The sequence below is a fragment of the Bactrocera oleae genome, chromosome 2 (genome assembly GCF_042242935.1).
Source record: "Bactrocera oleae isolate idBacOlea1 chromosome 2, idBacOlea1, whole genome shotgun sequence".
NCBI lineage: Eukaryota > Metazoa > Arthropoda > Insecta > Diptera > Tephritidae > Bactrocera > Bactrocera oleae.
In genome coordinates, this window is record NC_091536.1 from 75,541,425 (window position 1) to 75,553,575 (window position 12,151).

Below are 12,151 nucleotides of genomic sequence, written 5' to 3' on the forward strand. Positions count from 1 at the left end.
CAGAGAGTCTGTGTCAACTACATGTGAGAACCACCCGCCGGCAGTATTTGGCGCATGTGTAACATTTGGCCGAGCAGCTGGTTAACTACAGTTTGACTACAGCAAACAACAATTGAAAGTTATGCGTTCGGACGAGTCAAACGCAGACACTCACGCATACACACAGAGGCATACTCTTGCATATGCTTTTGGACTCTTATGCATCTGTGTGTGCGCTTATAAATAATACAATGTGTCTACTGCGATCTCTTGTACGTGAACTTAAATGCGTGTGTCTATAAATGTATGTGTGCGTTTGTATGTGTACTCACCTAATGCTGTCGCAATTAATGCGAGTCCACCGTGTCGTATGATGAAAATACGAAAGTTTATTACCCACAATTGGAAAAGTTTTGTATGTAATTAAAAGTTCCAAAATCGCTTCCAAGCATGTGGATCTTATTTGAAATTGCTCCTGCTCGTCAACCATATTCTCATCGTAAACTTTATTGATTAATAGCAGGAATGTCATAAAGTACTCCTCGAATTGTTGACGTGTGGTAAAGCCAAAAATTGATAATCTGCAATAATAGTAAATTATTGGTTGGTATTAAAAACGCCACTAACACAGGCATACGTACATGTGTATACAGCTATAGATACAGTAAATATAAATATATAAATAATATATACAAATAAATGAAGCGTTAATTGCCGCAACTAAGTTTGCGTAAAAGTAATAATTACATAGTTAATAAAATTAATGAGTCAATGCTATTGGCGACACCAGCTAGGATACCCTACAGACTGCTGCAGGAATTAATAAGCGCAATTATGCCATAATGATATTAATTCACACTCGAGTAAAGAAAAATGTGGGCAGATCTCAAAAAGAGTATAAAAATTCGATGTGTAGTAGAGAACACGCTGCAAAGTAGCTTATATTGGAGAAGCGATTAACAGCCTATTGCATAAGGCAAGCGGTGTCTTATACATACATATAGTAGCTGATCTACTTGCCCGGCAACTGTAACAGTATTTTGTATTTCGTATGGCTACTGATGGCATATAAATGAAAACTGTTATCAGCTATTCTTTTTTGTATTTTTGAAGACCTCTATTTAAGGGGTATTCTGGTTAAGAAATTAAAAAGAGCGCTCGGGCACTTCAAAGCGCTCGGGAGCAGGTAGCCAGCGGCAGCTGCAAGAAAATTTAAATGCGATATGTTTTTGAACTGGTGACAACTGCAACTCGAAAACCGCTCAGTAGATTTTAATGAAATTTATACAGCTTTTAGAATACATAATAAACTCGGGCGTGATTGGAACCTTTTTTTTGATTTGGATTTTTTAAGACCAATTAACTGTTTATTTTTTCCCAAAAATCTAGAAAAAAAAATTTTCTGAGGCCATTTTGTTAATTTTTGAAAAAAAAAAGCTCTAATCAGGCCCAGGATTATTACTATATAAAACTAATTTTTTCTATCCGATTGATTTTAGATGAATCTTCAAGTACTTATGATTGTCACCGCAAGGACTTTATTTTGGAACTGGGTCAACACAGACAGCTATAACTTTGGGAATTAAATTTTTTATTTTTTTTTAAATTTTCGGGACTTTAAGTCGAAACATTGTATAATAATGCCATATTACTACTTTTATAAAATAACATGATTTAATAGCAAAAAAAAGGCAAATTCTGGGCGTTTTTCAGCAAATGTTCTCACTTCAATTTGGTTTCGGTACAGATGGCACCCGATTTCCTTTGGCATGTACACCATAACTTCCACCAATATACGATGACTTGCGTCTGACGCGCGGTTCGAATTCTGGAAGTCTTATTTGCTCCAGTACTGTCACTTTGATAGCATTATTTTAATTATTTGGACAATATTTTATGTTCTTACAATAACAACATGTTATGATTTGCTTCCATTGATTTTTGTCCATATTTTGTACGGTTATCTTTCAAATTTTCTGCTTTCGCAGAAATCATCGCTGCAGTCATCTGCTTGAAGCAAAACCATCGCCTAGAAACACCAAGAGAACTTTCATACAATACGTCGATGAAGTACAGCAATATATCGACGTAATTGCGGAAGCGACTAACAGCAGACGTGTACTGAATGCCAATCATAATGGAGCTATTAACACTTTCATTGACTCCCTCGCAGTAAATGCCGTCCTTGGAGTCCAAAAACCACCTATGCATGAGCTCGAGTTGCAGCCTGAAACCAGTGTGACCTTCGCGTTCTGTATATTGTTCTATACTACTTCAATTAGTTTTGGATATTGTTGTATACCAAACTCTAGACATACACACTTACCTAACACTATTTTCCCTAATTTCCGACCTCGTCGAAATAGCCCGTTTTTTAGACCTACTGAGACCTAAACAGAGTATAAGTATTCGCTACAACAACAACGGAAGAGGGAGAAGATCACTTTATAAGACAACTTCTAACAAAATGAAACACGATTGGCATTACCATGCATTCTTTGTCAACAAAAAAAATTTTTTCTAAACCAATAAATACTTCGATAAAGGTTTACTTCTTGAAATACGTTAAATAGGCGAAATGTCTACTGACAAAACAAATATTTTTTTCTGCTTTTCGAGCAAGATTATTCCTTGAAGTTCAATTTTGTTTCTATTCACTAAGAGTAGTGAAGAAGAAAGGTATACATTTTAAAGCTACTAAATATTATATAATATAATATATCGAAAACTTAAAAGTCCTAAGCCGATACAAAAATTTCTAATCTACAACCATTTTTTGTAAGCATCCTATTTTAATAAAATAAAATATACATATGTGCGCATCTGTGTTGCAACAACATGCACATGTTGCAACAATGTACAATTTGTCTCTCCTTTTCAGTGCACGACTTCACACAATTCCGTGTTGTCTCATGTTTGCAGTGTCACCGACATTTTGACAAGTTGTCTCCAACAGCAGCGCTACTACTAGAAGCGGCAACAACAACTAAACCGAGACCAAGACATGAAATATCAGAATGATAAGAACCATGTTGTTGTTGAGATGCGGTTGACAATAACTTTGGCAGCCGAAGTAGACAAAAGTGAAACTAGTCAACTAACGGTAAATGTTAGAGTATGAAATTTGACTACTGTGATAAATTAACCATTTTCATAAGTTAGAGTCTCTAGCACCTCTCGAAGCAAAAAGTCCCACATAACTCATTTCACGTTACACTATGACCTTAAAAATAATAATTTCCCTGCATATGATGTGCTTATTAAGCTGAGGCAACAGCAATGCAATTATGTAGCTCTACTTTCAGAATTAACTTACAGAGAAGAAAACTTGCGAAAAATGTAATGTATGAAGAGCCGCAAAATTGAAGCTTACCTCTTCACGAATTTCCGAAGCACATCTACATCACTGAGACTTTCCACGGGAATCGTTGGCAGCTTGCCACTCGAAGCTGCTGCTGCCGAGGTTGTTGTTTGTGACATTTGGCCAGCACGTTTGGCAGGTGACAATTGTTCGATACGCAATTCGCGTTGTTGTTGTTGTATTATTTCGAATGGCGTTACGGCATATGCATAAAACTGATGCGTGCGCAACACCGCGACACCAATCGAGGACAAAATGTGCTGAAAAGAGAAGCAAAAATGAGGTATGAGAAGTATTACAGCTACTGAAGACAACCAAAACAAATACCAAAAAAAATAATAATTTTTGCATTTCTTATGTGCCACTAACTTACCATTGGTATTGGGGTGCCACATGCGTTGCTACCATTGTCGAACTCCGTACGTACACCACTCGCTGCACCACCACCAACGGCACCCGTAGCACCTGCGGACATACCCATGCCACTGCTGCCACCGCCATTCAATGCACCACCGGCACTACCCAACGAAAAGATGCCGTTACCTGTGCTACCCGTGAGATAAGCGGCTGAGAGGTGTGCTGCGCCAATCATCGTCTCTGCCGCGCACATCTCTATCAATTTCGCTATGAAAACAGCCTGCGGTGCATAAGCTTGCAACAACCGTCCGACGGCAACATCATTGACTTCCGCTTCCTTGCTTTTTGTTTGTAAAGCGCCCTCCAGCGCCGTGGCAGCCGCTGCCGCAGACAAAGCATTGAAGATATTCTGCTGTTCACTGTCAATGGGTGCATCGCCATCGGCACTTCCTCTGCCGTCGACCAACATCGCTTGTTGCTTGTAATGCTTGTAGAAGATGGTGTGTTGCAGCGACTGTCTGGCGGCCAACACCAAGACGTCCAGCACACGGGAGAGCAATAAATTGCGCTGTTGAGGCGACAAGAGACTGCCAGCAGTGGTGGGATTCGACGTAGTGGCATTGCCATCCGGCGTTGCTGTTGTTGTCGGTGCGGCGCTTGGCTTTTCCATTTGATTAAGTTCCATCCAGACGAAGCGCTGTTGCAACAGCGCCGCAATACATTGCAACAGTGCAAGCGTAAATTGTTGTTGTTGACATTGTTGCTCTTGTTGTCGTTGTAACAGTTGCTGCGCTTGCAAGCAACACCAATTCAAGAAACCTAACAGTGTTGCCATATGTTCGTGCCGCAAAAGTTGCTCACGCACAAATTTATCAATGAATCTGGACTCGATGTAAAGCAACGCAGTGTCCTCCACTTTCTTTACATGCTCCAACAGTGTGGCCACACTGTCGCACAGATAAAAACCATCATCACTTGCCACATGCACCTGAGTCTCACCGCTTATCGGCACCACCTCCGCTGCAACACCTGCGCCCAGTGTTGCTATAATTGGTATGTATAAGTCGCCGCTTCGGCTGCCTGCTGCAGCAATTTCCTCGCTAATGCGTGTCATCAAGACGGCCAGCGTAACACGCACTAATGGATTCGGTTGCATGTAGTGTATATGTGAATTATGCTGTATGCAATTGTTGCGAAAGGCGGCCAGCATTGCTTGCATTGAGCTTGCAATTGCATGCGGCAACACTCGCGCCACCGCAAACTCACTGCTGTTGAATATTTTGTAGAGTTTTTGCTCGGATTGTATCTCCAGTAGTATGCGCGATAGTTGTTGGGCGCCATAGTCCGATTGTGCGGAGAATTTAATTAACTGCGAGTGGTTAGCGGAAAGAAAACGAGCCGTCGAAGTGTATAACGGAATGGCAATTTGTTTGCGAGCAGATTACAAGAGGAAATATGGAAACAAAAAAGAAAAAGAAAAAGAGAATATATTTGTTTTAATGCAGGTATATAAAAACATTAGCAAGCAATTAATAGCTGTGGCACCAACCCACGTAAAATAAATGCATTCTGAAAACAATCGGGTCCACATGATATAATTCATGAAGACACTTTGTCCGCTAGAGTTAGGAAACGCTTTTTGAATCATAGAATCATCGAACCGGAGAAAATTATTCAGCTCTGAGCAGTTTAATCGGCGGGGAAAGGTAGTGAAAGGGCCGCTAACTATACAATCTCTTGCTCTTCGATTGAAATATATATTATATTTTCTATGGGTAAAGAAATATATGCTTTTATGTTCTCAACTACAAGCGAAACCAGTGGACGCATCTAAGAATTATACTTCACTTTATGCAATATATTGACAAAAAAACACGTAGGCATTAGAGATGTCAAACTCGATTCCGATTCTACTCGAGAATCGATTTGTATCATAAAATAATCGATTTTTCGGAGTCGACCTTTACCTTCCGAAATCGATCAAGAATCGTTTCCTGGCACACGATTTTACGGTTAGGTAACTAGTTTGAAGTTCTATTGTACATACCATTATAATATCAAACCGTGTGATAGAAAGTCATACAAATATATATTGATTTATTTCCAGTACTTATTATTTATATGATTACATCTAAATTTTATTCTTTTTGCAATATATTTTTTTAAAATGGAGCCTAGTGCTGTGTGAATTTATTTTAAAAAAGTAAATACTGCATCTAATGTTCAGTGTAATAAATGTGGGAAGCAACTGAAGTGTATATATAAATGATTGATCTTTTAAATTAGAATCGATTAAAATCGAAAGAATCGATTCTTTTGCTCGATTAATCGATTCTTAGGATCAAAAAATATAAAATCGAAATCGTAATCGAGAATCGATTCTTTATAAAATTTTTCCATTGCTAGTAGGCAAACTTATGAACCTGACTCGGGTTAGTGGCACAGTATCAAGTTAATATGAGGACTTGTTCTTTCTTACTACAATAATCTTCATTTGCAGCGCAATCACATCAGAGTACTAGCGCGAACAACAAATACGTAGTTTCAAGAGGTAGAAAAGCAGAAGGTCTTAGAATACCTATTGTTTGTCCAGATTATAAATATTACTTAACCTAATTTATTATGCAATAAACTTGACAAATTTTTTTATAGTTAAGAAAGTAACCAATATTTTTTTAACTGTCTAGACAAAGTTTTCGAAGATCAGGTCGGTTATCTCTTATATTACTTTTATCATTACTATTCCCTTGAATGGTTGCTTCATGCTCGTCTTGAAAATATCGAAATACGTTCACATGATAATTGAGTTTTAGGCACTGAAAAAATGGTGTATATCTGACCCTAAGTTAAACGATGAAGAAACAAAACCTATACATCTCCTCTCTAAGTAGAACTTTGGTGGGATTCAACATATTCCAAATCATGTTTCTCAAATTTATAGATTTTTCGGGATACGACTATAAGCTAAAAATGAGAAACATAGATTGCATTGAACTTTACATCTCAAAGTTGCGAAAGGTGGCAGCAAAAGACAGTAAAAATTATTTTCACTACTCTATATTGAATATCATCGATTAGACAAACATGTAAAAAAAATATGATATATGTATATACTTTTTGTTTTTAAATACCGTTAAGTTTGTAAGGTTAAACTTTTCTAATTTAAAATGGTATTGCCAGATCGCTATTTCATATTTTCAAAATTTTGAATATTTAATGCAATTTTGAAAATCAATGCAATGGACAGCTTAATTGGGTATTTCAAGATTGACTGAGAAATTTGATAATATTTTGTTATGATTGATTTAACAATATTTACTACACATTTGTATACCCAGTACAGGTTATATGTATTAGGTATGCCACGAAGTTTGTAACACACAGCAGGAAACGTCGGAGATCCAATAAAGTATATATATTTAAATGATCAGCGTGACGACTAAGTAAGATTTAGCCATGTAAATTTTTCACACGCCCTTTTCTGCTCAAGAAACCGTTTTTTGTCAGATTTATCTACATCGAATCACTATGTATATCATATAGCTGTCATAGAAACTGAACGATCAAACTCGAAAAATACCTTTGTATTTCCAACAATCGGTGCAACTGACGTTTACAAAGTTTTTTTTTTTTTGTTTTTTTTTTTTTGTTTTTGGTAAATCCTATAAAGTAGAAGCCTTAAATCTAAAATCTACAATTATATTGAAAACACATTGTTTAACGATTTAACGCTTGCAGGTTGATAACCATAAAACACTAAACACATAAACCAAAAATAAGTTAAAAGCATGAGTTTCATGAACACATGCTTGCCACCGCAATAACAAAACTTTAATTGAAAAACAAAATTTAAAAATATAAAAAAAAACAGCGTAACATAAAACAATTTTAGAAAACTTAATTAAATTATGGCAGCACTGAAAAAAACTGAAATATGAGTGAAGTGATTTTTATTAATTTTTAATTTTTTTTTCTGCTTTTTGTAAGCAAATTGTAAAAATTATGATTAAAAACGGCAAGCACTTTGTATGCGTCGAGTGCTTGATTTGAAAAATTCGTTTATCTGAATTGGGGGAATTGCATTTTTAAATGCACAAACACAGAATTAGTGGCATAAAATATTGAATCAGCAATTTACTTAAGCACCTTGGTAATTACATGCAAACGCAGGCTTGCCAGCGCACATTTTTTTGTTTCGAATAATATTTTCAGCGAATTTATTGAAGAAAAAAGCACAAGTAAAACAACAACTTGTTAAAAATAAATGCGAAACGTGATTGCGCCAAACTCGAAATATGCAAATGAAATGCCATACTGGCATTACAACAACAAAACTAGCACTAAGAGCTACTAATAAAAACACTCCACTGTATAATCAATGAAATAATTGGCAAATAACTATGGATACGACTAAAAGAAATACAATACATGCGCAAATGCAAACGGAAAGCACTTAAGGAAAATGGAAAAATGGAAAAAAAACAGTAAATATTAAAAATAAGATAAACAATACAAATATTAAAAAATTACAAAAAAAAAAACTATTTATAAAAAAATATGCATAAATAAGTGCTTGCAACTAATGGCGAACAATTATTCCAAGGCAACAGCAAGAGGCGGTGGACACAAGCATGACAAGTGAATGATTTCAACTCATCACTGCTTGAGCGCTGGATAGACCGAAGTGCCTGATGGGTAGAGGGCAACAAAGCGGAAGCGTACAAGTAGCGCTCAAGCATGCTAGCGATAAACTCACCTGGCTCAACAGCCACTTCTCGTCAATTATGCGCTGCTGAAGCTGTTGCTCCTTCGCCAGCGATGCTAATGGTTGAGCAGCCAGTTTGCATTCTTGAGTGTCCAACAACAACTGCTGCCAGCTGCTTAATAACGGTGAAGCATGCGAAAGAGAAGAACAAACGCTGGTAAGTAAGAAATATGAAAAAGTAATAGGAAAATACAGAAAAATTAAAAGACTAAAAAACTATATATAAAAAAAAACATGTCAGCAAATCATTGAATTGGGAAAGAAAAAGAACAGTGAGTGATTACTGGCACTCAAGTTTCTATATTTTCAATTTTATTAAAATGCACTCCGCGCTGCGTCAACTTACAAAGTCGTTGATGAGCTGCTGCCAGTGGCCGTTATGCGAGCCCCAGCCAATTCTGTCAATTGCTGCAACAACTGCTGACGCTGTAGTGGCGCAGCGCTGCAGCTTAATACAAGGCGGCGCGCTAAACGCTCCAAACGCACTTGCAAAGCGCGCGCATTGTTGTTGCGTGTGTGTAAGCGCTGCAATAATTGTAAGCTAAGTAGAGCTATTTGGAGATTACAACCGGTAACGGAGGTCCTTGTGGCGTTGCATAAGCGCAGCAGTAGAGGCGGAAGCGCGCGTATCGAGTGCTGTGTCAAGAAAGAACAGAAAAAAAACATTAAAAAATGATAGACAGGGATAATATTGAAAATAAAAATAAATAAAATAAAATGCAAACCAGAACAAAAATTAAAAACATAAAATGTTTAGCATACATACCTTGTTAAGCGCGCTGGCATGTTGCAGCAGCGCATTCAACCATAATGCGTCCAACTCGACAGCGGCTTCGCGCGTCGCTTGCGCTGCTGTCTGCGCGGCGGCCACTTCACACAAATCGCTGATTAATTCGAAATTCTCCGTAATTAGAAAATTCAAAAAGGTTGCGCCGCCCAACTGCAGCAGTTGGTGCACTTGTTGCATTGACCAGTCGCGCGGATTCGGCTATAAGGCGAGGGGTGTGAAAAGATTTGGTTGAAAATAATTATTAGACCACAAATTGAGTGAGAGCGTGTAAAAAGTGAATGCGCAAATTAGTGTACGAATCCAAATCTTCGGCTAGACAGGCAACGCGCACGCGGCGTATGCGGTCAGAGGAAGGCAGTAACTGTTAACTAGAGCACAAAGCGTTGTAGGGAATAAAAAGCGAAAATTCGCGTGAGTACGCAAACGATTCACTGCATGCGCGACACGCGGGACGTGGTCAGCACATCTTCGCAGTCTAAGCTCATTCCAGGCCTTCACTATGGGCGATGGCGTTATCGCCGTCGCTACCGCCGCCATCACGTGGCACTTGAAATGGCGCAGTAAACGCGCTGAGGCACAGCTGAGCAGTTAGGACTTAATTAAAATAGTTTTCTATGTGAACGCATAAATCAGGAAAATTAGTTTGAAGTTCACTTACTTGCATTTTTAATGAGCGCCTTGCAGGGTGTATTGAGTTTTTACCCAGCAGGCTTGGTATTTTTTATAACTATTGCGGGAATAACAAGAATAAATCGAAGTTAATCTTTAATTTATAACCGATTTTTAAATGCAATACATAAATAATTTTATAGTCCACTTTACCTTAGTTTACTTTACTTATAGTTTACTTTAATTAAAGTTTACTTTAGGTAAAGTGTACTTTAGTTAAAACTATTTTTTTTTTTAGAATATTTTTGTTGTGCACAGTTATAATTTTCATTAGTTATATTTTAGCTCAGTTAAAGTTGACTTTAGTTATATTTTACTTTAATAAAGTTTTTTCTATAGAATGTTTTTGTTGTTTTTGTTACTGGGTTTGGTTTCATTAGGCATTTTATTTTTTAAACTAACCACACATAAAGCTAACCGTCGGTTTATATATTTTCGAAGAATAATCGAAAAAAAAATTGATAAGAATCAAGATCGTCGTTTAGATGTAATTCAACTAATAGAATGCGTAACAAAGAGTTGAACATAAATTTGGCAGTTTTCGTGAGTACACATGTTTTTTAAATAAAGCAAAAATTAAATAATTTATGCCTTTTTAAATTGCTAATTAAATTTAAGTTCTTCTCAATTTTTTTTATTTAAGACAGAACATTGTCAATATTTCTAAGAACTTGTCAATTAAAAATCGTTTGAAATCGTCAATAATTTTAAAATGCTGTAATGGCTTAAGCGGATATACCCACTTGTGAATTTAAAAAAAACAAAACGATTTTTTTGCATATATATCAATGTACGTACATTTCAGATTGCTTTCCGAAAAGTTGAAGTTGAAACGGCAAATAGGTTCCGAGATTTGTGCGTATTTGTAAAATTGTTTTATCTAGAGTAATCGGCTTCCAAAACTTTATACGCGTTTTTTTTTTTGCAACGCTAATTTCAGAGTCGGTGAGTAAAATTTCTTGTCCGAGACGACTTGTCCTATGGACTTGAAATTTTCACACGATCTTCTTAAAATTATTTGTCAGATATTGAACGTAGGCATAAGTTTTTGATAATAATTTCGATTTTTTAAGCATCTCTGAAGTGAAAATTTTGTCACAAAGAACGACTTTTTTCGGAAGCTGCCATTTTGTCACAATTTATTGTCCTCGATCACTACTATCTATAGTAAGCATACATTTTTTTGTATTTGAATTTGAACAAATGTTAAGCAGAAAAATATTGTTCACCGACAAACACCTTTTTTTCAGAAGTCCTTCTGGAGATCGGCTGCGGTATTAAGGTAATCAAAAATTTTTCAAAATGAATCATCGATTTTGGAACTACATTAAATACTGTAAATGTACATTATTTTTATTTATTTATTTCTTTTCCTCAAAAAAAAAAAAAAATTAAAAAAGATTAATTTCTTCTGACTTGTAATTGGATATAGCCCTTTAAGAAGTGGTCACATGTAACTTTCAGTTAATTACAAATAATTCTAAAGAGACATTATTTCATAAATAGTACTGAATTAGTACCAAAACGTCACAGACTTGTTCATTAGATAATTAAAAAAGATTTTACTCCGAGTTATTCGCTGAAGAAATTACATTATAATCCTAAGTAGCCTCAAAATAACCCATAATAGTTTCAAAATAGTTCTGTATCAAACGTAAATTAACTATTTTTTATTTTAATTATTTTTATTTATATTTATTACTAATATTTTTGAACTTGTTACTAAAGCATTCTCAAGCATTCATGAATTAAAATAATGTGCTGGTATAAATGTGCCTGATATGAAATACTAAATCTCTTGTAAAAACCCATAATCTGCTTATGATTGTAACAAAATGATGTATTTAACTACAACCAACAAAATGGAGAACATCTTCAATATGAGCCAAGCTAAGGGCGACCAGACACAACACCGCATCTCAATTGCGCATAAATCACAAGCCAAAGCCAAAGCCACAAAATTACAACTTTTACGAGCAGAAGTGTTTAAAACTTATTAGACTCAGTTGTGCCGCACTAAATAACGGGTCCAACGGTTGACATATTTACATGTATGTGATTTTACCGGCCTATTCTAGGCAGAATAACACAATTTGAACAAAATTCAAAATTAATTTAATATGCTACAACTGGCAAAAGTGGTGCATGGGCACACATACATGCACACTTTTCTCATACAAACTCATAGAAACTGTGTTGCACACGCACGCGCGCGCCCCTCTCTATCGCT

The 12,151-nt window shown here is 36.3% G+C and overlaps 1 protein-coding gene across 3 annotated transcripts in view; it reads right to left on the reverse strand.

The window, feature by feature from the left end:
- htt (huntingtin) overlaps nt 1-12,151 on the reverse strand; it is a 147,524-nt gene that overhangs the window by 61,631 nt on the left and 73,742 nt on the right. For 2 of the 3 annotated variants that reach the window (XM_070105694.1, XM_070105692.1), the window contains 6 exons: nt 9,229-9,450; nt 8,809-9,098; nt 8,454-8,577; nt 3,714-5,066; nt 3,353-3,600; nt 312-560 (listed from right to left, as the gene is read on the reverse strand). In XM_070105694.1, coding sequence (XP_069961795.1) covers nt 312-560; nt 3,353-3,600; nt 3,714-5,066; nt 8,454-8,577; nt 8,809-9,098; nt 9,229-9,450 — 2,486 coding nt within the window. The remainder of the gene's footprint in view (nt 1-311; nt 561-3,352; nt 3,601-3,713; nt 5,067-8,453; nt 8,578-8,808; nt 9,099-9,228; nt 9,451-12,151) is intronic. The other variant, XM_070105693.1, reaches the window with a different exon arrangement.